The sequence below is a fragment of the Notechis scutatus genome, chromosome 2 (assembly GCF_049901735.1).
Source record: "Notechis scutatus isolate UNSWTSFEM ecotype Mainland chromosome 2, rNotScu1.2, whole genome shotgun sequence".
Lineage (NCBI taxonomy): Eukaryota > Metazoa > Chordata > Lepidosauria > Squamata > Elapidae > Notechis > Notechis scutatus.
This window is the reverse complement of record NC_142010.1, coordinates 77,244,008-77,268,339: the sequence shown is the minus strand read 5'-3', so window position 1 is coordinate 77,268,339 and position 24,332 is coordinate 77,244,008. Positions and strand designations below refer to the sequence as shown.

General features: G+C 37.7%; 1 protein-coding gene across 2 annotated transcripts in view; it reads right to left on the bottom strand.

Moving 5' to 3' along the window:
- Positions 1-18,949, bottom strand: part of RNF130 (ring finger protein 130) — a 47,064-nt gene extending 28,115 nt beyond the window's left edge. Inside the window, exons 1-3 of one of the 2 annotated variants that reach the window (XM_026686356.2) lie at positions 17,317-18,949; positions 2,485-2,679; positions 1,239-1,489 (exon numbers count right to left, since the gene is read on the bottom strand). In XM_026686356.2, the coding sequence (XP_026542141.1) occupies positions 1,239-1,489; positions 2,485-2,679; positions 17,317-17,575 (705 nt within the window). In that variant the 5' untranslated portion in view covers positions 17,576-18,949. The remainder of the gene's footprint in view (positions 1-1,238; positions 1,490-2,484; positions 2,680-17,316) is intronic. The other variant, XM_087955192.1, reaches the window with a different exon arrangement.
- Between the last annotated feature and the right edge of the window lie 5,383 nt (positions 18,950-24,332).

Below are 24,332 nucleotides of genomic sequence, written 5' to 3'. Positions count from 1 at the left end.
ATATTGTAGAAATTTAATAGAGGAAAGATGCATATATAGTGGCAGATCAGTGCTTGTATATAACCTTGTTTTTATTCTCTTTTGCAAAATTGAATGAGTGCAGCTAACTGTTTTTGTTAAAATTCCAAGTTCAGGTCTAGCTAATATTTGGAGACCACAAGGAAATACATTATTTTCAGCTGGAGTGGAAAGTAAAAAAAACAGAAGAAGACATGAGGAAAGCTATGAAAATCACTTTTGTATTGTTACAAAGAAAACTACAGGGATAGTCTTATATTAGAGAATTAGTTTGATGTTTGACTTGAGTTTTTAAAGTTCAACTCTAACTAAAGTAGCCATTCTAGATTCTCAGGTACCAGTGATCTTAGTATTCAAGCTCCTTTCAATCGGAGATATTCAAATTCAAATTAATTACAGTACTTTAGCATAGAGCTATATGAGATAAAAAGAAAAGTAAGCAGTAGTACAGAAGAACATATCTTTCTATATAGCTTTGATATTGCTAGCCAATACAGTATATTTACAATGTTTTAATGCCAGAGAAATGACAACTGCACTTCACATACATAAAAGTAAAGATTGCATTACAACCCTGATGCTAAATTAATCCTTAACAAATGCTTTGTACTATTCAGAACAATTAACAGAATCTGTTGTCTTTAACAATGATTCTGTTTGTCCTTATCCCTTAAAAACATCAGGTTAAAGTCCCACTCAAACTTCCTTACAATTTAATGGGTAAATATAGGAATTTCACTCTGCAAGTAGAATAGATACTTTCCATAAATAATATTTTATTATTTTATCTGCAGGGTAGGGAGACATTTTTCATGAGTATGGTAATGCTATTCTTTAAAAAACCCTTTAAAAGTAGCCCTTCAGAGTAAAGATTTTTTTTGCTGAACAACAGTAATACATAGTTACTATGATTGAGTGCACATCTTATATAATATTCTTACATTCACTTAGTTGCAACTCCTAGGATTAATTTCATTCTTTTTACTAGAAACCGAGGTTTTTTTAGGACATTAAAAACAAAATGGAAAAATAGCTCACCTAAGTAGACCTTTTAAAGTTAATACATTTCCTGCCACAAAAAGCATTATTTTTGTTTTATAAATTAAAAGAAACCTAAACATTCAGCAAAGCCCCTTTTGCATTCTTAGCATACATATATATATTTATCAAGGCATTACCGCTAGATAAAACTTCAAATTCTTTATGATTAGAATGATTACCTGGTTTCGATCACGTGCACTGGTATATCTGATCTTCTGAATGAAATAAAATATTAGCCATGCTGAAGAAATTATCATCAAAACTATAAATGATACGGATACAAAGACAAGGGAACTTCGATTAACATTTTTGCTTGGATGGCGTGTTCCCACGGCTATTGCAATTAGGACCGACATATTTTTTTCTAAATAATTCAAGATTTCTTTAACCTTCATTTCAGTGATCATGACCGTAACAATGTCTCCAGTTCCTACAATAAACAAATAAATATACAGGAGAAACCATTTGAGTGATATGCTAATGTACATTATGAATTCTTCCAACTATACATGCTATTAGAAACAAGAACTCTTATTAAATTTAGGGTCTCTAAAAAAGCTATAATTAGTAACATAAGAAACTAGGAAATAACCAAAATCTTTTAAGTAATATATTCATATATGTCACAAGTATCTCCTCACTATAATTTTATTTCATAATGATATATGGTGTATCTTAACTGCTAATACCAGGAAAAGATGAAAATTTTAAAAATATTCATCTTCTTAGTTCTAAATTCACCATTCTTTACTCGCAGCATCTTTAGGAAATAAAAATGACCAATGTCTTCCATTTCATTCTCCAAAACATAGAATTTACTCCAATGTAAGGCAGCAACAAAAAGAACAAATTAAATAGGAGGAATAATTTTGAAACTGCAACAATTTTAAAATATTGGCAATTTCTATGTGAACTAGACTCAGAAATTCAGGAAAATGTAAAACTGGGACAGTTAGCAGAAAAGAACATTAATTGTGGATCAAACTTTTCTTTACTGAAAAGGCCCAATGAAATTATGCTTATAAAATATATACATTTATTGTAATATATTAGTTTGTGAAGAGCCATAAGAAAAATTCTCTTAAAAAGCCAGAATTCAAGGTCATCTGATAGCATTGACTGGAAAAAGGTTGAAGGCCAACAGCAGCAGTAATTATTAACTAATATATTTAATGATTACAAAATAAACTGACACTGTAACCACATTTAAACTTTCACCTCAAATCCTCTCCATCAAGGTAAAGCTGGGAGGAATGGGGAGCGGGGCTACCTTGGGCATTACTTGGCTCAGAATGACAACCAGTAACATTTATTTATATAATTAATCACAACCTGCAGATTTAAGTAAATATACTTTTAAAAAAGCTCCAAATAATAGATGAAATGGACTGAGCTGAAATGAAGGTCTGATAGCTTAGTTCTTACCTTGATGAGTCATGGTAACAGGCTCGTTGCCAGATACATTGTTGTAAATTACCACAGCTGAAGCATTATGTGAAGCTGCTCGCAGAATTTTTTGTTTAAAAGTACAATTTCCTCGCTGCAACAGAGCAATCCACTGCTTTGTATTTGGAGGAACCTGAAACCTTGTTCGTGGATCACATCCTAAACGATCTGGAACTAAAAATATAGAAAACTGATTCTAATTTAATTATGCAATTTAAACAAAAGTCCTATAAATATATAGATAGATAAAATATTTTCTAATTACCAAACTACATCAATTAGCATAATTTCCAAAAGTCAAGGAGAATGGGGACCTGCCTCACCTCTAGGGGAGAATGTTCCGGGTGGGGGGTGCGGCAGCAGAGAAGGCTCCCTTGCTGGACCCCATCAGTTAAAATTCTTTAAATGGCAGAGTCCACAACATACCCTCCTCCCTACCTGACTGGATGGGTCAGGCTGATGTAAAAACGGTTCCATATGTAACCTGGCCCCATACCATCTAGGACTTTAAGGTCATATTCAATATCTTGAATTGGATCTGGCGACAAACTGGCATCCAATGCAGGCCTCAAAGCAGAGGTATTATATGCAATGTTTCTCATTGTCCCAATGGTTGCATGATTGCATTCTGTACCAGCTAAAGTTTCTGGAACTGTTCACGGTTAATCTCATGTGGAGGGCACTGCAATAGTCCAAATGAGAGATGTCCAGGGTGTGAGTGATAAAAGGAAGAGTTCCCCTATCCAGGAAAGAGTCTTGTAGTCATGATTGCCTCTTGCTCTCTGAGCAAGAGCTGTGAGTCCATGGCTTCACCGGGTAAGTCCGTTCCCTGAGCATCCCCACAGGCCCTGCATTGTGTTTAGCATCCAACTGGGAATGGATCTGGGTGATTTATCCTCCAGATGCAAGGAAAATTTCTTTCTTGAATACAAATGGCTGTGAATACAAATGCACCCAGAGGCAGTTGGAAAGATCTTCCAAAACAGCCACAGAAACTTGGGAAAGGGGCATGACTGATTTAATGATTAAAAACAGGGTCTTTCTATAATAGGATTGGATTGGATGAAAGTTCATGAGAAAATCATGGCTAAATTGGAAAATAGAAAAGAAAAAAAAACATCCCAGAAGGGAATGACTTTCATGTTGCCAAGAAAACTGCCTAAATATGTCTGGTAATCCACCAGAAAGCATATACAGTACATATATCACAATATTTTAACTAGTTCATAAAAATGGCAGAATTATTGAAATGTTCTACAACCTTTCAACTTCAGCTGAACTTTTATGTAAAGCATTCCATATCATTAAACTTCTGATCTTCAGTTTGACTTGAATACTAATGAACCACTGCATTAGCTCTTATTGAATACAACATTGTTGTTTTTATGTTAAGACCAATTTTCCAAGCTTAAGATTTTCCTAATTAATTGATTCCACTGAATGTATTATTATAAGGGTTCTTATTTGTGTTCTTTATTGCGACACTGCTTTAATATCATATTTATAGCTCAGTGTTTCAGCCACTTGCTTACTAAATCTACAATTTAAAGAAACACAAGCTAACATTTTCTTGAAAATATACTTTGCGTTGTGAAGTTAGTAATAAAGGAAATGGAAAAACAAAAAGAAGGAAAAATATACTTATCACTCATAATGATTTCAAGGTCGTAAACTACTGTAGTTTATTAAGTTCAAAAAGATGAAGGACAGATTGAATGCCACAAAACTAATGCAACACCCTACCCACAGCACCTGATATTATACCAGAGTATACTCTTGGGATATAAACTGCATGATTTCATTCATTTATGCTATTTGAACTTCTGTTATTTGTGGCCTTAACCGATAAGCTATCTTTACGTTTTATTGCCTGCAATAATTCTTTCCCTCTATCATCTTACATTTAAAATCCTCAATACTGGAGTTAGCATTCATTTATTCACTGAATAAAAAGAAACCAGAAAGAAGTTAATAGTGACAATTATAATAATAATATTCCATTATGTGAGGGCTTGGAGGAGAGTGGGCTTTGCAATAGTCAAGCTTTATCATATTGTTAGGTTGGATTTTTTTTTCTGATCCGGAGTTTGCTATTTTTAATTGTATGAAGCCTATTAATTACTTCTACTACAATTATTACACATGTCACAAACAGAAGTAATACTATTACTAAATTTGCAGATGATACAACAGTGGTTGGACTCATCTCCAGTGGGGATGAGTCTGCCTATTGAGATGAGGTTGACCGGTTGCTTTCGTGGTGTGGAGACAATAACTTGATCCTTAACACCAATAAGACCAAGGAGCTTATAGTAGACTATAGAAGGAATAGATAAGACGTCCAGCTCTTGCTTATCAGTGGAGCAAGTGGCCAGTTTTAAGTTTCTGGGTGTTATCATAAAAGAGGATCTGACCTGGGGTGCTCACATTGCAGCACTGGTCAAAAGGCCCCAGCAGAGATTTTACTACCCGAGACTTCTCAGAAAACAACAACTGAATGAAAAAACTGCTGGTGACCTTCTACCTCTGTACCATAGACAGTATTTTAACTTACTACACCTCTGTATGGTTTGCCAATTGCACAGTGGCAGATAGGACAGCACTCCAAAGGATTAACCTCATTGCCCAGATGATCATTGGTTGCTCTCTCCCCTCTTTGGAAGAGCTTTATAGCTCCTGCTGCCTTAAGAAAGTTCAAAACATTCTTAAAGATCCATCTCATCCTGGGCACCCTTTTTTTTTGAACTATTACCGTCTGGCAGACAGTACAGGATAATAAAAACAAGGACAAATAGGCTGAAAAACAGCTTCTATCCCATGGCAGTAACTATATTGAATTCTACTGTATAGTGCAATATTAATGCAATATCGGGTTTTCAATTCAATTCTATAGAATGTCAAGTATGTGTTTTTTATTTTTATAGCTATAATGTACACTGAAGATGGCATTTAATTTCGTTGTATGAGGTGCAATGACAATAAACTAAACTAAACTAAACTAAACGGCTCCAGAGTTTGGAAATAGGTATCATCATAGAGAGACAAATGACCTGTGCCTAATATCTCTTATCTTCTACCAGCAGAACTTTCGCATAATGTACATTTTATGAATCTTGAGACTACCATATCAGTTTTCAAGCTAGAATAAAAGTCAGGATAGTTACCATGTCATCTTCTACTCATCTTTTTATTAGACGTGCAAAAACCATTAAGAAAAACAAAACATAAATTGAGGTATGTTACTTAACTCTTAAAATTACCCCAACATCAAATTACATGTATTCTTTGACTTATACCACAACTGAGCCCAACATTTTTACTGCTAAGCAAGGCAGTTGGTTAGTGAGTTTTGCCACATTTTACAATCTGTTTTGCCACAGTTGTTAAGTGAATCACTGCAGTTGTTAAGTGAATCTGATTTCTATTGACTTTGCTTGTAAAAAGCTGGCTGGGAAAGATACAAATGTAATTACATGACCATGGGACAGTGCAACTGTCATAAATATAGGCCAGTTGCTACACATCTAAATTTTGATCCTGTGACCATGGGTATATTGCAACAATCATTAAGTGTGAAAAACAGTCATAGGTCACTTTTTTCAGCGCTGTTGCAACTTCAAACTAAACAAATGATTGTAAGTCGATGACTAACCTGTACAGTCCCATAAAAAATATCTAAGCAATCACTAGGGTTTTCAAAGCATATTCCAATGGTTACTGGAAATAAGGAATACTACTATACACCTAAAGTGCCTGATTTATCAATCAGCATTTTAAGGGACATAGACAACTATGTCAGCAAGTTTAATTATCAATAGTTTTCCATTATCATCTGTCATCTATGATCAGTTATTCAGAATCCATTTGTAATGTATATTTTTCCCAAGCTAGAGATTCTGGATATCCAAGTTGGAAAGTCTCCATGATATAATGAAAAGCAATTTAAGAGTAATTTCAAACTTCTACAAATCACCTATTTAAAAAGATGTAATCTGATGTCATTTATATCATTTTACAGAAAAGCTCAATATATACATTTTTTGTTTTCCCATCAGATGCTGATTCCATCACTTGGCCTATTCAGTTCTTAAGCCTTTCTTGCGTGTCTATGCCACTAGGTAAGACCCTTAACTTTTGGAAAGATCAGTCTAGAACCACTTTCTACTATCTTTCTACACATAATCCTTGATTTATGACAGCCTTTTTAACAATCATCCAAAGTTACAACGGACTGGGAAAGGGTGCTTTATGACCAAAAAAGTCCTTTCATCTGTCATAAAATGTTGTATCATCCACACACACACACCCCGCAGTTACATGATTGTAATATTGGTGCTTGGCAACCTGTTCTCACTTACAACTAGTTACAAAGTGCCCCACGATTGTACAATCTCTGCCAGCTTCCTCAGAAAGTCACTGGGTGCTGCTGTCTATCAAGCGGATAGACATCAGCACCCAGCAGGAAAAGCTGCTGCTGTCTATCAAGCGGATTCCCTCTTATCTCTGGGAACTAAGTAAAAGACCTGCCTGCTGAGTGGAGCTGAACAATTTTGGCAGGATGCAGAAACAGCACAGATTCTGAAGATCTGAGCTCTGTTCCCACAGTCCACCTAAGCAGTAAATGCTGGAGAGTCGTAAGTGAGGGACTGGTCATAAGTCACTTTTTTTAGTGTTGTCGTAAGTTGGAATGGTCACCAAACAAATGGATGCAATTTGGATTACCTGTGATATATCTTTCCTTGAAGCTGCACCTTCTATCTCTTGAAGTGACAAAGATATTTCATGAAAACAAATAACAGAAATATGTTAACAATTAACTTTTCAGTGATATGCATGGCTAGGAAAGTTGGGAAAAAAGCAAGAGCAATGAGATACTTTTAAATTATGGATTTAGAGCTGATTATTAAGAGCATTATGCCAGACTTGCAGACAAGGTATCGTAACAGGAAACAGCAAGGGAATATATGTCCCATTAGAAAGGAAAACCATAGACAGACAACAGGACTCTGGGAGTAGATTTTGCAATCAAAAACTATTCTGCTGAAGATCTTATTCCACACACTGGAATAAATGGATGTATTATGAAGTTCTGTTTTCCTCTCAGCAAATCTACCTCATCAACATTGTCACTGTCTATAAACCAAATCTCATGAGAGCAAACAAGGATAAGGAAGGTTTCTATGAATCATGAATCCAGACCAGATTATTCAAAACTCAATGGTTATGACAATTCTACAACTGTCATCATTCTGGGTGACTTCAATGCCAGGATGCAAACAAATAGCCATAACTGGGATAGAGTCCTTGAGAGGCATAGGGTGGGGAAACTAAACAGTAATAGCCTGCTGTTTTTAAGCATGCATGCTGAGCACAACCTGTATATCACTAACACAATATTCAGATTTGCAAACAAGTACAAACCTAGTTGGATGTATCTGAGTTCCAGATACATAACTAGGTTTACATCATAATACATCAGCATGACATTAAAGACACCTCACCTGAGCCATGCGAAGCACTGAGTGCTGGACAGATCAGAGATTGGTCCAGTAAGTCCTCAACCTGCACATAACCCCTTTATGCCATATATATAACCAAGGATTGTAAGAACACCATTCAACACTGGCAGACAGCAAGGATAAATCCAATGTTTTCAAGATATACTTAATGAAAGACCCTCCAGCAATTTACCTCTTGTAGGAACCTGTTCTGAAAAGCAAATGCAGTTTAAAGATGTCATCACACAGACCTCAATAACTGTTCTTAGATTGAAAACACAGATTCACCAAACTGGCTTGATGGAAACCACAAAATCATTTCAGTGATCCTCCAGACCAAGAACAAGACCTATACATATAATGACCAGCAAACTGATCCATTATTAATCTCAAAGAACGGCAAGTTTGAAGAACTATCCACAGTAAAGACAGCACTATGAGAAATGCAGGCTGAATAGGACTTCCGGTTTGATCTTCTTCGGTGACAGACTGAAACCTCATCTCTCCGAGGCTTCGATCCGTACTCGCCGCTGGAGCGCCCCAAGCCGGCTGGTTTCGGGGCTAAGCCACCCCGTAGAGGTGGTGAAGAGGGGGGAGACTGCCAGCAGGGTTGAGGAGAGCCGCATCTCTCCTCCCCAGCTGGCCATTACTCCCTTTCCCGAAGGCGGTTGTAGCGGTGGTCAGAAATGGCCACCACAAAGAAGATTTCGACCGGAAAAGAATGTGCAGGAGGAAAATAAGAAGAGAAAGTTTTGGTTGACCAGGTCAAACAGCAAAAGCAACAAATAAGGTACCCTGGAATTTAAACTTAACAACATTGTTCCCAAAGAAGATTTTGAAGTGCAAAGGAGAGAAAGAAGGGAAAGGATTAAGTTTTTTTTCTTCCCTTCCTTATACTGACAGCTAAGAGACTTAAGCAAGAAACTGAAAAAAAATCCACTTTGACATTAACAGGCATCTAAGCTGAAAATAAAAATCAAAGGGATAATAAAGATTTCTGGACATTTAAAAGTTTTTAAAAGCTGGAAAGGAGAAAAAAAAAGAATAGAAGGGCAGGATCTGGAAAAATGGAGGAGACTGCCTGGAATTAAGGAATGGAACTGTAATTAAAAGGAACTTACAGTGAAATTTTAACAAGATTCCTCAAAGATACATTTTAATGGAAACTTGGTAACAAAATAATAGAACCCCAGGAAGAGAAAGTGGAAAAAAGAAGCAAGTAGAAACAGCCTTGGATTATTTGGATTACTTGATGATTTTTGGTTTTTGCATCTAGATGACTAAAAATAACTGGGTGGTTGTTTAAAAGTTTTTAAAATGGTATCACTCTTAGAAGAACTGAAAACGGAACTTAAAAAATGGGAAGAAGACACACAAGAAGGGAGAAGTTATTTTGGCTTTGTGTTTCAATTCTTAGAAATGGAGATTTGGAACTATGAGAAGCAACAAGAAACGCTTGCAGAACAAGAAGATTGGGACAAGAAGAAGCCATCTTTAATGATCAAATAATTTTAAGTGGGGGGGGAAGAAAAGGGGGGAAAGAGTGAAAGGTTTAAGATTAGAAAAAACAACCAAAAAGAAGAACAATTTGAAACATAAGTATAATATTAGAAAGCAACAGAAGAGGGGATTACAGATGAGAGAAGTAGAGAGATGAGGGGGTAAAAAGGGGAGGGAGAAGAAGAGGGGGAAGAAGGCAAGGAAAAGAAGTTGTAAAAGACAGAAACAAGAAATGGAGAAACAGGGAAAAGATATAAGGATTGTAACCATAAGTTTGTTTAGAGATAATGGGTGAAAATTTAATTGTAAAAGGGATTCTGCAAAGGTACATAAGATAGCTTTGTTATATTACAAATAGAAATAACTTTAGAAAATAGGATGATGGATAAAACATTTATTGTAATGCAGTGGGATGTTTGTTAATAAATAAATGAATTAAAATGATTGAGAGAATTAAAAGGGAACATTTTTAATTATTAGTAATGATTTATAAAAATATAAGTCAGAAATATGGGAAAAAAAGAATTAACTATGGAAAGTTTATAAGTGTTCCCAAGGAAGTATGATATTCAATTGAAAAGAAATGTTAAAGATGTTAAGATTTTAATGCATATTAATGATAGAATTAAATTGGAATGGAATGTGTTTTATTTACATATTTTTTCTTTTTAAGAATATAGTGTCTATTTTAAGAATGTACCAAGCAGAATTCGATTGGAAGTTATGTATTATATTGAATGCTATAATCTTAAAGATATACATTGAAGCTTAAATAAGAGCTTGAATGGATAAAATTAAAGGATATAAAGGTGTCATACTCTAATTGGTAACTACCGGGAAAAATTTGCTTAATAAGAAAAGATAATGTGAAATTGTAACAGGACAGACAAAAGTATAAATATAATGATTTGAATTGAGATAATTAAAACAAAGTTGAGAAAATTAAAAGAGGGGAAAAATTATGTAGAAAATATAAAATGGTAATAAGATATGGAATAGAATATAAAAATGAGCATGAAATTGAGTTTTGTGTCTGTATGAAGAAGTGATAACCTGGGACCATGCTATTCTCAAAAAAGATGTTTTATTTGTATTTTGTTTTTGTGAAAACCCAAATAAAATTTTCAAAAAAAAAAGAAAAGAAAAAGAAATGCAGGCTGAATAGCGGCAAAGAAAGGCCAAGCAAGTGGAACACTATAACAAACTTACATGTCACTAGAGAGTTCTTCAATGTCATAAAGACTCCCCCTTGCAGTCTGATGGGTGAAGCCTGATCAAATACCAGGAAGGATTAAGGGACTAGAAGGACTACAAAACTGACAGGCTGAGCACTTTTCCTATCTATAGGTAGCCCTCGACTTAAGACTACAATTGGGACTGGAATCTGGGTCATTGAGCAAAACAGTCGTTAAGTGAGATAGATGTCACATGACTTCTTCCTTCAATGACCGTAATCCTGGCAATTCTGGTTGCAATCATTAAGTGGATGGAGTCTCAGGTAAGAAGTTAGGGGAGACCCTGAGAGGCTTGCTCTAGTGCTGAAAATCCTCCCCACAAACAGAGAGACATTCACATGTGGCCTGTATTGAACCTCCAGCAACTGCCTGTGGCAGCTCAATTAACAAAGGTTTTAATATATTAATTCAAAATTAGAAAAATTATGAACAAAAGAATTATGTTGTCCTTGAAAAAATGAAGTAGAAATTGAATACAGTAAAAAAAATGAATACCTTAAAAATTAGTAGCAATTTGCTCTTCCTGATCTACTCTCCCTTATTTAATAACATACAAATGGAAAGAATTAAGACAGATGGTTTTTAGGGCCCATTCATAAGCAAATTATAAATTATATTAATTACCTCAGTTAACCTGTCTATATATCCTCATGAGTAGTCATCATGGGGATCAATATCTATTAGCTTGGATGGCAGTGTGATTGCCTCTGAAGGCCTGGGAGAGTAGTGGGCTTTCTTTTGTACTCAGTTGACCACTGTTAGAACAGACTGCTGGACTAGATGGGCCAGTGTCCAATTTTATGTTCTTAGTGAAAAGTGTAAAATTCAGATTCAAGCCTCATTAAGCTATACAATGTGGAAAGATGTGTCCTATGCAGTGCTATCCATTACCCTAGTGCAGTTGACTATTTTCCTTATTTTGTAATATGTGTACACAACCTTTGCGATACAACTACCGATACAGACATACAGCAGTTATAACATTACTTTAGAGTCATCTGAATGCTAATGTGATTTAATCCCTATTTTGCAAACTATGCAATTTAGATTATCTGATTTTAAGATTGGATACACAAAGCTGATTACAACTATGCCTGACTTATATTTACTACTCCTAGAGGCCAAGAGGATTCAGTTTCAACTGCATCATTGACATCGTAATAATGAAAATACTGAAAAACTGCATAAATTGAAACATTGATGATAAATTATGGAATGATATAAAGAATAAAATTGCTGAGAATATCACTGATAAGATTTGGAAATAACCTATTTTTTTAAAAAAATACTACCATACTCTTTGCTTGATCTCAATATACATGCAATTCTTTCCAGCACAATTTACATAAAGCTGTGATGACCTGGGACATAACACAAAAGCAACAAAGTCACAAAAATAGGGAAAGTAACTTTAATACCTCCAACTGGGCCCCCAGTCCAGTTATCTTCGGCTGGAGAAAAAACTCTCCCAAGAACAGTTTTTAAAGGGAAGAAATTCCATCCAAACCCAAAGTACATATAAATTATAAATAAAAACTAACACAAACCACCCTGCAGCAATTAACGTGGCAGGGTAGGATAAGGAATTGCAGACTTCAAAAGATAATGAAACACACACAGTTGGGAGGACGCCAGAACTCAGATAACACTTGACAAACCAAAATAATTCATGCTTTGCTTCCAGCAAGGAGCTGTGCGCAAACACCCTCTTTATCCTGTTTTCCCAACTTCAGCTAATGAATGGAATCAGAGCCTTTTTCTCCCCGTAACCCACATTGCTCCCTTCTCCATTCCTCCCTGCGTGCCCTAGGATGAAGACGGGGTGGGCCTGGGTCTTCCTCTGAATGTCCAGCCGGACTGAGCCCTTCCCCAGTTTCCTCCACAGCCACCGGAGCCACATTCCCATTCCCTGTCAGCTGTTCCACCTCTCCCTCGGAGTCAGATTCCAACAGGGATATAACAAAAGTCTTATGCTTACATCTAACATATAAATTTTCTAAATAGGTTTTGAGGTGTGTGATAAATATATATATATATTGTAACACGGTCTGCTAAATATATATATGAACATTACATAAACTAAAACAATCTTGAGCAACAGACTATGATAGGAAAGTACTTACTGTCCCAATTCCCTCCAAGCTGAGAAATTTCCTAAATATTGTACATCAATGAAATTAGGTTATTATCACTAATTTTTAAAGTAATAAAATATATGTATTTCCTCCCACCTCTGGGGGTGGTGGAACAGTGGTCTGTTTGGGGCAGAACAGCACACTCCTATTACATTTTCTCCCATGGAAAAATAGCAGCCATAAGAAGATTCTTTATTAGATCATAAATCATGCTGAGCTATGGTTTGCTTTAACTATTAGTTTACTAAAAAGTTATTACTTATAATGAGTCACATTTATATGTTGTCTTTATCATTTTTTTATAATTTTATGACTGATTCCCCACCACTTTATGGTTGCTTCTATTTCAAGATGAGAAATCTGTTGGATCATTTAAGTGATTTATCTGGCATTCTAGATATCAGTGACCAACTACATTTATTTAATAAGTTCATATAAAAAGACAGAAAGGTGGATACCTTTTTCACTTCACTCCTTAGCAGTTGGTAGTTAAAATATGTTATTGTGATTCAGAAAAAATAAACTGCCAAGACTCCTGGCCACTGTCACTCTAAACCTCTATGAAATAACCCCATTCCCTTTTAAATCCTCAATTAATTGACAGTGCAATCAAACATTTACCTTGAAAAGAATTATAGATTTGTCTGTCCCTACATTTAAATAGATGACTTAAATTTTAAGATTGAGAGGGACAAAAAAGTAATATTTGTCACATTTCTTCATACCATGTATGACTTAATATGACTTATCACAGATTTATGTGAGGACTATATTAGTAGCTTTATGTTCACCTCCCTACCCATTAATTCAAAGCATGGATCTATCTTTTTTAAAATACCAACTATACACTGAGTTGACATTTTCACTGAGTTTCCCAATGTGACTCTATGATCATCCTGATCAGTCATTACCAGCACAATTCCCATTAACATATATGGAATCTCTAGGGTTTCTGTTCCAATGTGCATCATTTGGCATGTGCTTATATTAAATTGCATTTGCCATTTTTAAACCCATTCGCTTTAAGCCTTTATGGAATTGTCAGAGGCTTGGACAAAGAACAAAAACAAAGCAGAAATAATTGAAGAACCCACAAACAAAACATTAATTCATCACATGAAGCCAACAAGCCACAGTTTCAAATTACAGTTTACTGCCCTAGAAGAAATGCTCACTTATTTACAGGCCCATTAGCACGTTATCCTGCCATAATCCCAAGCCACTTTATGGTATACTATGATGTTAAACAAGTAAGGCTGCTATCCAATAGAAAATATACCAGCAGCAAAATAGTCCATTTGTTCCCACTCACGCCACAGCCTTCCCAAAACCCCAAACAACTCTTTTTGGAGGCTTGAAAGATTTTCTAGAGCAGATTTAGCACACAGAACATAGAATCATAGGGCTGGAAGCTGACCTCCTAAGTCTTCTAGTCCAATCCCCTGCTCAAGGCAAGAGACCTTATACCATCCCTGTCAAATGGTTGTCCATTCTATTTTTTAAAAAATTCCAGTGAGGGAGCACCCACAACTTTGGGAGGCAAGCTATTTTTTTGATTAATTGTTCTCATTGTCAGAAAATTTCTCCTTACTTCAAGGTTGGATCTCTCTTTAACAAGCCCCCACCCATTTAATACTTGTCCTGTTCTCTGATGCTTTGAAGAATAGGTCAATCCTCTTTTCTCTGTGACAGCCCCTCTAGTACCGGAATATAGTTATCATTCTCCCCTCTCACCAACAAAAATCTCCTTTCTTTGATAGCTAGGCATCCCTAATTCTCTCAATCGTTAATCACACAATTTAGCCTCCAAATCCTTTATCATCTTTGTTGCTCTTTTCTGCACTCTTTCTAGGGTCTCAGACCTTGGTATGAGAGAGAAGCTGGCTGCTTTCTACAATGGGATGTTTACTTATGTGCAGTAAGTCTCATAAGAGAGTGTAAAATCTTTGCCATGATTATCTACTTCAGAAGAGATTGCACTAAAGCATAATTCCTGTTAACCATTAACAGTTATCTGGACTGGAGAAAAACTAGTGATTTTGACACAACTTCATTAACTGAAAATTCCCCCCCCCCCCCAGATTTCATGCCTCTGGTAATTATCATATTCCAAATGGTCTAGATCAGGGGTGTTAAACTCATGTCATCACATAACGCATAGGGACTTTTCCCCCTTCACTTATCTGGGCGTGGCGTGGCCAGTGCATGATGCTTCGGGCCCACGGGTCGGGAGTTTGACAGCTCTGGTCTAGATTTAGCATATTATAGAAATCTTCTGAAAATGATGGCAAATAAAATTTAAGAATATGCAATAGTATTTCTTTGTACCATGCTATAGCACTTCAAAACACTCTCTAGCCATTTCATAGTTTAGACACATGAAAACTTTACTTTTAATTTTTTGCAGTCAACAGAAAAAGCACTATTGTGTACAGTTGTTTTATGAAAAATAATTGATTTACATGATATGGTATTTTAAGACACTTTGAATACTGAAAAATGCCCCAAATGAGTATTTTCAGCCAATTTAAAATACAAAAAAAATGTAATACCTAATATTGGGGGGGAAAGCACCCAGAAGACTCAAAAGAATAGGAAATGAAATTGAAGTTCAAGGAGATTAAGATTTTGCTACCTATATCAAGTGTGTGTGTGTGAGAGAGAGAGAGAGAGAGAATAAAATCACTATGCTAGAAAGGTAAGCCACTTTGGTCTAGTCACTAGACTCTAGTGGTTGTGGCACCAGGCTAGAAAATGACTAGAACCATGAGTTCTAATCTTGCCATAGCCATGAAAACCAGCTGGGTGACCTTGGGTGAGGTATTATCTTTCAGCCAACTCACCTCACAGGGTACTGTTGTGAGGAAAATAAGACGACAAAGGCTATATTCATCATCTTGAGTTATTTGTAAAAATAATAAAGATAGGATACAAATAAATAAATGTAAATATAAACTTATTTTTCAAATTAGCTCTGAAACAACTTACAGTGGGACTTCATGGCACTTTTTCATCCTTCAAGGAAAAAAATTACTAAATTCTTACTTTCAAAACATACTTGATTCCACAATACATTTTTACTTTGGTCTCTCACATTTTCCTGCAACTCATATTAGAAGAAAGAATAAATAGGTTCTAAATAAATATGTTAACTTATACTTTCTTCTTGTGTATGTGGATCCATAGGCATTTTTACAAGCAAGCTAAATAAACTTCCAGGATAATAGAAAGTGGAGTAATTTAATCATTACTGTTTCTAGACGTAGTCAAGAAAAATATGGAAGTGTTGAATATTATACAAAGTTTGTGTTATTGAAAACAGTTGTAATTATTTTTATGTATTTGATTTATATCCCACAGTTCTTTTCAAACAAGTTCTCCCACCAATTTCTTATCTTCAAAAATAGCAATACAACTTAGAAATTCTAAATATATTTATTTAGATCAACTGCTGATTAAAGATTCTATGCACACCATTCATCCCTACATACATTTTAATGCTATATTCTCAAAAATCATGACATTCAGCAGCAACTTTTTTCAACAGCCAATTTGATTCTGTGGTTTTATTTTTGTAAAAGAAGCTTATCTAAAAATGCTCTTCAATGACCTTGAATACTCACCACAATTCGTTCCATACTTTCTATGAAAACAAAACTAAGAAGCAGTTTAATGGGAAGCCTATTACTATTCCTCTGGTTGATAACATTACCAATAAAATGCACCATTGTAATCCTTCATTATTTATTTATTGACTTTTATCCCGCCCTCTCTTACTTTATAAGTAACTCAAGGCAGTAAACATACCTAATACTCCTTCCTCCTCCTATTTTCCCCACAGTAACACGGTGAGGTAGGCTGGATTGAGACTGAGTGACTGGTCCAAAGTCACCCAACCAGCTTTCATATCTAAGATGCAACTAGAACTCACTGTCCCCTGATTTCTAGGCCAGCACCTTAAGCATTACACCAAACTGGCACCCAAGAATCATGATTTTCATGATTCATGCTTTTATGATACTAACACAACTATGGTATAGAGTTTCCCAGGTCCTGTCCTGTCCTATCCTCTAAGATTATGAAACACTATTCCATTTATATATTAAACATATTTATATCGCTACTGAATTCACACACTGGTGACTCTGGTGTCTTACAGCATTAAACCCCACAACATATAAACTATATATATTTATTTACTATTTTATACATGATGTACACCTAGATGTCAGCCAATTTGTCCTTGGTCAGCTTGGTCAGCTTGAAAATAGTTCAGCTTCATTATAATATATTATTTAAGTAAGGATATGTAAAAATGCCTCCTGAACTTTGGGATTCTGGAATGAAGAGACTTCTGCACATACTTTTAATCAAAATCAACTGCTTCAAACTGCAGCACATAGTAACAAATGGAAAAGCTACAAAAAAAAAAGAGAGACCTACCTCCATTGATTGGCAAAGGTGCCAGAAGTAGGCCTTTGACACCTATTTTGGGAGAAGTTTGTCCATAGCGTGCCCGTTCAAGTGTTATTGAAGCAGACGTTGAACGATCAGGATTCAACACAGTGACATTTATGAGAGCTGTATAATATATTAGGTTGGAATTATCTGCACTCGCTGGGAGGGGGTAACAGTTAAACAGGACCAAAATGGGCACAGAGGACAAGTAGCTCCAGTAAGGCAAAATCCACTTCAGAATCATTTTCAGCTTTTAAAAATCGCTATCTTCTTGTTAAAAATTCTTCTTCGACGAGATGCTCCGTGCCTATTACGAGCACCTATTCATATCAGTCTGCTCCACAATCAAAAGAAGCCAAAAAGTAATCTCGTATACCTCTCCATCCAGTCACCCCACTTCAAATACTCTCGGAAACACTTAAAATGGTGGGAGAGTGAAGAAGAAAAAAATTGTCACCGTTTTTTAAAAAAATGGGGGAGGGGGAACAAATCACATCCAATAAGCCCGGAGCTGTTCTGATCTAAGCGATACGGCACAGGTTAGGGGCTTATATGGAGCCAGTTTATTCACAGGCAGAGAGGAAAAATATTCGTATCCCGCCGTTTGGAGCCAAGGCCAAGCAGTCTTTCCCTTTGGATGGCCCCAAAGGAGCTCCCCTTCGGCCTGCCTGGATGCCTCTCTTGGGGCTTGCCCAAAATCGCAGTCCCTTCAAGTCCGGGGCAAAGAAGCGCAGCCGATGGCAACAGCTTCTCGGACAGAGCTTTGTTTTTTTCTGGGAAAGGCGAAAGAGGAAAACGGGCGGTGGGAGAGACAAGCAAGAGGAAAAACACGGAGGGAAGGTCGAGGGCCCCTAGGATTTAGCGACGCTGTTCTGCTCGAAGCCCCGCTTGTCGCCGCCGCCGCCGCCTCCTCCAGGCTGCTGGGGCTGGAGGTTGCTGCAATCAGCGCGCCGGAGGCCGTTGAACGTCGCTCTCTCGACTGCCCCGGAGGCTTCGCAGCCGGCGGTCGACCTCAGGCTTCTGGCTGGGTCCCGAGGCGGAGCCCTTCCACGCACGTAGCCTCCACAGACCTTTCCCAACAGCAGGCGAGCGTCCGCAACGGAAGAAGGAGCGGGATCTCCATGAAGCCTCAGCCCACCGCTCCGGACCCTGCCCTTTGTTCGTCCCGAAGCTACAGGCAGGTTACAGCGCACGCGGCCCCACCCACCCACCAACCAACCAAAGCAACCGTCGGCCTCTCTTTTCCTCTCAAACCTACAGCGCTTCTCCGCTCGCCAGCCGCTTCCGGACGGCCGAATTGCCAGACGCCGAGTGTTTAGTTGGGGTGTCGCGCCCGGTGCGCAGGCGCACTGCACCAACCCGATTCTTCACCTCCCCCTTCGACGAGGAAGTGGGATTGAAGTCACGCCCCCTCCCTCCCACCCCCGAAGGGGAGAGGGGCGGGGGAGGGAGAGACCCCAAGGGTCGACGACGAGGAGGAGGAGAAGGAGGGAGGAGAAGAGTTGGGAGGTGCTGCATGCGAGCTCCTGTCTAAAGCGAGGTAGCTTAGCCCAGGGGTCGCCAACCTTTTGGACCTCAGAGACCACCAAACTCATAATTTTAGATCCCAGGGACCACTAACTGGTTCTGTGGGCGTGGCCTAATTTGTGGGTGTGGCTTGGTGGTCATGTGATTGGCTGGGCATGGCTTGTATGTAAATATTATAAATGTGAGTCAGTTGCCAAGCATCTGGATTTTGATCATATGATTCTGGGGGACGCTGCAATGTTTGTAACTCTGAAAAATGGTCATAAGTAACTTTTTTCAGAGCCATTGTAACTTTGAACTGTCACTAAATGAACTGTTGTAAGTCAAGGACTACCTGTAATTCCTTGCGTTAGGTGAATTCTTGGTCAAACTTGCACAATGCAGTTTCAAACCGATCAGACAGCAGCAATAACTTTAGTTTTTTAGGCATCAAAACTTGTCCCTTGTGATTAATGACCATTTCAATAAACTATTGGTAGAGAAGATTATTCTTTAGGTATGTATTTTTTTATTCTGACTGAGGAGGGGAGGACTCTCATGGTGGAGCTTCAACCCTAGGTGTTAATGTCTTTTTTGGCTCTTACATTTTTAGTCACTGAGAAAGGCAGAATAAATGCGGGGAGGAATGGAGGAAGCAGTAAATATATAATTTTTTGCACATTGTATGGCTCATACAAATCATTTGCAAATCATGGCTGTTTCTTACATTTATTCTAGCGTGGTGTTGGTGTGTATTTATATTGTATGGATGGATGACACTTGAAGTACTGTATACCTGATTTCAGTGTTCTTTGAAGAACATAAATATTTCCTAAGTCCTAGTGGCAAGTGGAAGGCTCCAACATTATAAGCAATTATTAATCTTCAGTGGCTTGCTTAAATCTTCTTTTCAGAGAGCTGTTGCAATTGTGATACACTTTATTGCCAGCGTGAGGCAACTAAATGAAAATCATATTGTATTGATTTAGTTTTCCCTTAATGAAGGCCATATTTCTCTTCCTTGTGAGGCTTTACGGTATGACATTTCATAGTAGATATTGACCCTGCACAGCCCACTAAAAATAGGCAGTTTGTGGCTGTGTAAATTCTCAGAAATGATGTTCATGCAAAGCACTGTAGAAATATCAGTATAATTGAGGAACCATTTCTGAGCCAGTAGCCAAACATTCTGCTTTCGCATGATATTCTTCTCCTCACAACTCATCACAACTTGGGACATACTGGGTATCAACCACAATAATTCCCCTTTCTAAGCATTTTTTAAAACTTGTCATACTTCCTTTCACTAAAAAAGGGACAGCAAAATGACATATGTTTCCAAGGAATGTAACTTGCTTCATTTTATGGGCTTTTTAAGACAAATGTGCAGTGCTAGGAACGTTTGCTGCCTTGAGTTGACTAAATATATAAAAAAGGCAAGATAAAAATATAAATAATAATTCATCATGGCTATTAAAATCTGTTCATACCTGTATTTCTGGATTCTTTTTTCATGGGAATCTCAAGTTTGCATTTTCATATGAAAATTAAAACAAAGTCGTTAATTTACAGATAAACTTCTCCGCTTACATGAACCTCCTCTGACCATATTTGTGTTGAATATTGGTTTGTAAAATAAAACATTTTGCCTGGGAGGACATCTCCCAGTCAGCCTTAGCACTTCATGGTGCCTGTACAACATTTTCCACCAGATTTAAATAAGCCACATAGCCCAATGCACAAGTCCAGTAATTTTCACATTCATTTCAGAAGAAGCAAGCTTAAAATTACCTCTTTCTTCCTGCTATACTGGATAGAATATCATGAAAATTGAAATTGAAAAGCAGGGCAAAAGAACATTGAAATGATGCAGTCTAGTTTTTGTTCATAATTGGAAGTTTTTAAATTTAAAATGTATTGAAGTACGTCAGAACTATTTATCACACTATTGTTTTCAGGGTGCATTCTTTTTAGGGTATGTAGGAAACTCTTTTTGTTTCAAAGAACAGATTGGCTCTGGATTAATGCGTTAGTAGCTACATAACATCACTAGGTGGGCAGATATGAAACCCTTGATGTTCTTGTCTAGACCACAACACAGATAGTCACATAGTCTCCTGAAAATACCCTGTCACCAACATTTATGGAAGTGATTTTAAGGCCTAATTTTAGAAGGAAAATTGGGGTTGTCTTGATTCAAAGCTTCCACCATGTACCAATCATAGTTTTAAGTACCTTCATTGACATCAATGTATAGTATTTGAAGCAAGAGGCAAATGCTTTAAGAGATATTGCAGTGTTAAAGAGGAGACAATTAGCTCTTCTAAGAGCTTTTCTCTTCTCCAATCTCTGGGGAATGACTGGGCCAAAGGCCTTGAGAGATGTTCTCCTCCAACAAAGGAGATGTAGATAGTATGACTGATCAGATCCAGATTCTTGAATTTGTTCTACTCTACTCGGTAGAAACAGTTACCTTGAAAATGTGTAATCAAGCTTTAAATCCCATTCACTGTCATCACATGGAGTATATTTTAAATTATTTTTTATAGAGTTGGAGAAAAGCTCTTGTTTTTGAAATGTTTATCGTTCCCAGACCTGCGAAGGGAAATCCTTGCAATGAATCATGTGGGATGAATGGAGATCTCCCTTGTCTTAAATTTCCATGCTGGCCTGAAATAATGATAGATAATCTGTCATCATGAAAAATGGACATTTAAAGCAATTGAAATATTTATGGATTTATGAAAAATATTTTTCCCTTTCGCATGCCAACATCTTTCACTGCTTTCTCTGGTCCCATTCCTTGACAGTTGAATTTGCTATCAGAAGGAATGGTTATTTAGATTGTGATTGGAACTAGGAGGAAGATGTCACCTTTTTTTCTTATTAATTTTTGCCATATAAAATTAGCAAGATGCCCTTAGATGTGGATGAAAGTGTGTGTGTGTGTGTGTGTGTGTGTATGTGTGTATGTATGTATGTATGTATGTATGTATGTATGTTATTCAGCTTTGTTCAGGTATTTTCCCACGTCATTATAGTTGTGCTTTTAAAATTGTAGCAACGTTTTGGCAGAATCTCATCTGCCACCATCAGGCTTCTGTATAGTGTTCGTCTGTGAGTCAGACTTTCACAGCCGTTTCTGTTTTAAATTTGGTGCTGGCCTACGCTGTGCCAGAATGGTTTTTTCTTCATCCTGATTGGTTGGGAGTCTTGGTCTGTGTTTATTGGTCTTGGAGTTTGCTGTGTTCTGCTTGACTGGTGTTTCTAATATCTTCTGTCTGTTTTGTAGCTTTTTTTTGTCTTGATTGGCTGGCAACATTGTGTTTCCTGTATTAGAGGCTTTTAGTGCAGCTTGGCTCTGAGTAAACGGACGGCTATCATTTATTAGGAAGCTAGGTTTCATCTGGGTGCCTGGTTGGGGTGTGTTTGAACTTAATACTCACTAAAACCTAGTCCTCAAGCAGGGTTTTTTTGGGGGGGGGGGGGGGGGGAGACCAGGAGGGTAAGGACATGCAGGTCTTGGGGAAGAGTAGGGGCCACTATCAACAAGGAGTACTACTTAGGTTATGTTATATCCAGCATTTAAGGGAAGTGACCTGAAGCTGCATTCCGGAGTGGTTGTAGCTTGCAGGTAGTTTTCAAGAGCTATCCCAACTTCAGTACTTTCTTGTAATTCAACCGTGACCATGGCATGAATGATTGTGTAAGGTCTCCTGATCCAGGAATGGTCATAACTGGTGCAGAAGATAAAATTGTGCAGAGTCCCTCTTGAACACAATTGCCACCTATTACAAACTGGGAGTGTGACTTACCCAGAACTAACAGTGATATATCCCTGACCTTAGATGGTTTCCGAACCAAAACCACTTAGTCATGCTGAGACTTTAAAGCAGTTTATCCCTTTCAGACTCTAACAGCTCCAGGCCATGGGACAGCATCTTTTCTATCTTAACCATATACAGATCAAAATGAGCATTATCAGCATATTGATAAATCCTGATCTTTGTCAATAGGTGATATCCCTCGGTGGCTCCAGAAGCTGTATAACATTTTATAACAGATACCTATTAGAACTATTCTGACAGGGATTAGCAGAATGATTCTAAACAGTGTTTCTCACTCTAAAATTCCAGAGATCATAGAGAAGGACACCATAACTGATGGTATCAAAGGCAGCTGAGTGGCCAAGGAAGATGAAGATAATTGCACTCCCTCTATCCTGGTCCAGCCACAAGTCATCAACATGAGGGGTCAGTGTGACCTTGATATTGTATCCAGGCCTGAAACTTCCCTCAGAAAGGTCTGGGTAATCTCTTCCACATTTTTTCTCAGCTGTTACGAAAGCTATGAAAGAAAAGTTGGTGACTAGTTGATGGAGTCTATGTCGAGTGATGCCTTCATGAGTAAAGGACACGCAGCTGCTTCTTTGAGGGTTAGTGATACCATTTGCCACAGCTATAAGCCATGTTTCTATCACCTCCCTGGAGGCTTTCACCAATCAACCCCCCCCCCCTGCAAATGTTCTGGAAGTACGGTCACATCTAGAATATATAATGCTTGGAGCAGGTTTTTTTTTTTTTAAAGAGTAGAGATGTACTGGTTAAGGCATTAGCCTGGAAATGAGGAGACTGTGAGTTATAGTTCTGCCTGAGACACAAAGCCAGTATCTTCTTTCAATGTTAAGAAGGAGGAACTGGCAAGTTACTTTTGAAAAATGCTGCCAAGAAAACTGCAGGGGACAGTTGCCAGGAGTCAAAGCTGGCTTGACAGAACAATTCTTTTCCTCTGTCGCTGCTGCATTGATGCCAACCACCAATCCACTGATTGGCACACAGGCAGCAGCAACTCAAGTCTGTACCCACTACTAACTGCTTCGTTATTCAGCAGCCCTTACCTGGGGCAGACTGCCCTCCAGCCGCCACTTACTGCATCACTGGGCAGAGTTAATGTCTTCAGGGCTAACAGACTCAAACCATCCTAGGGTGAATCTTTTTTCACCTCAGTTTGAGCTACACAGTTAGTGTCTAACATTGAAGGGACCTAAGCAATATCCACTGAATGCCCTGCTAAATAAACACTTTACACCCACTCAGTAGATATCCTAGTGCATCCTTTCACCAAATGTTCAAGGTTACTTTAAAAAGAGCTGCCAGATAGCATCTGAAAATGTAAAAAGAGTAGAGAAGTATTGACATTTCACTGCTCTTACTTCCACAGAGCAGCTTGAATCTGAGCTCTTACTCATGTTTAGTAAAGTTCATTCATTGTCTTCTGCCATTGTCACTCTAGGTCAGGGGTATCAAACTCAAGGCCCACACGCCTGATCTGGCCCACAGGGTGCTTAGATTTGGCCCTCAGGGCTGCCCTGGAAACAGTGAAGTACCAGCCCATGGTGCCTCTGCCAGCGAAAACGGAGTTCTGTTTTCACTGGCAGAGGGTTGCAGGAGCCGGTTGCAGCTAAAAATGGAGATCAGGAGCTCATTTTCACTGGC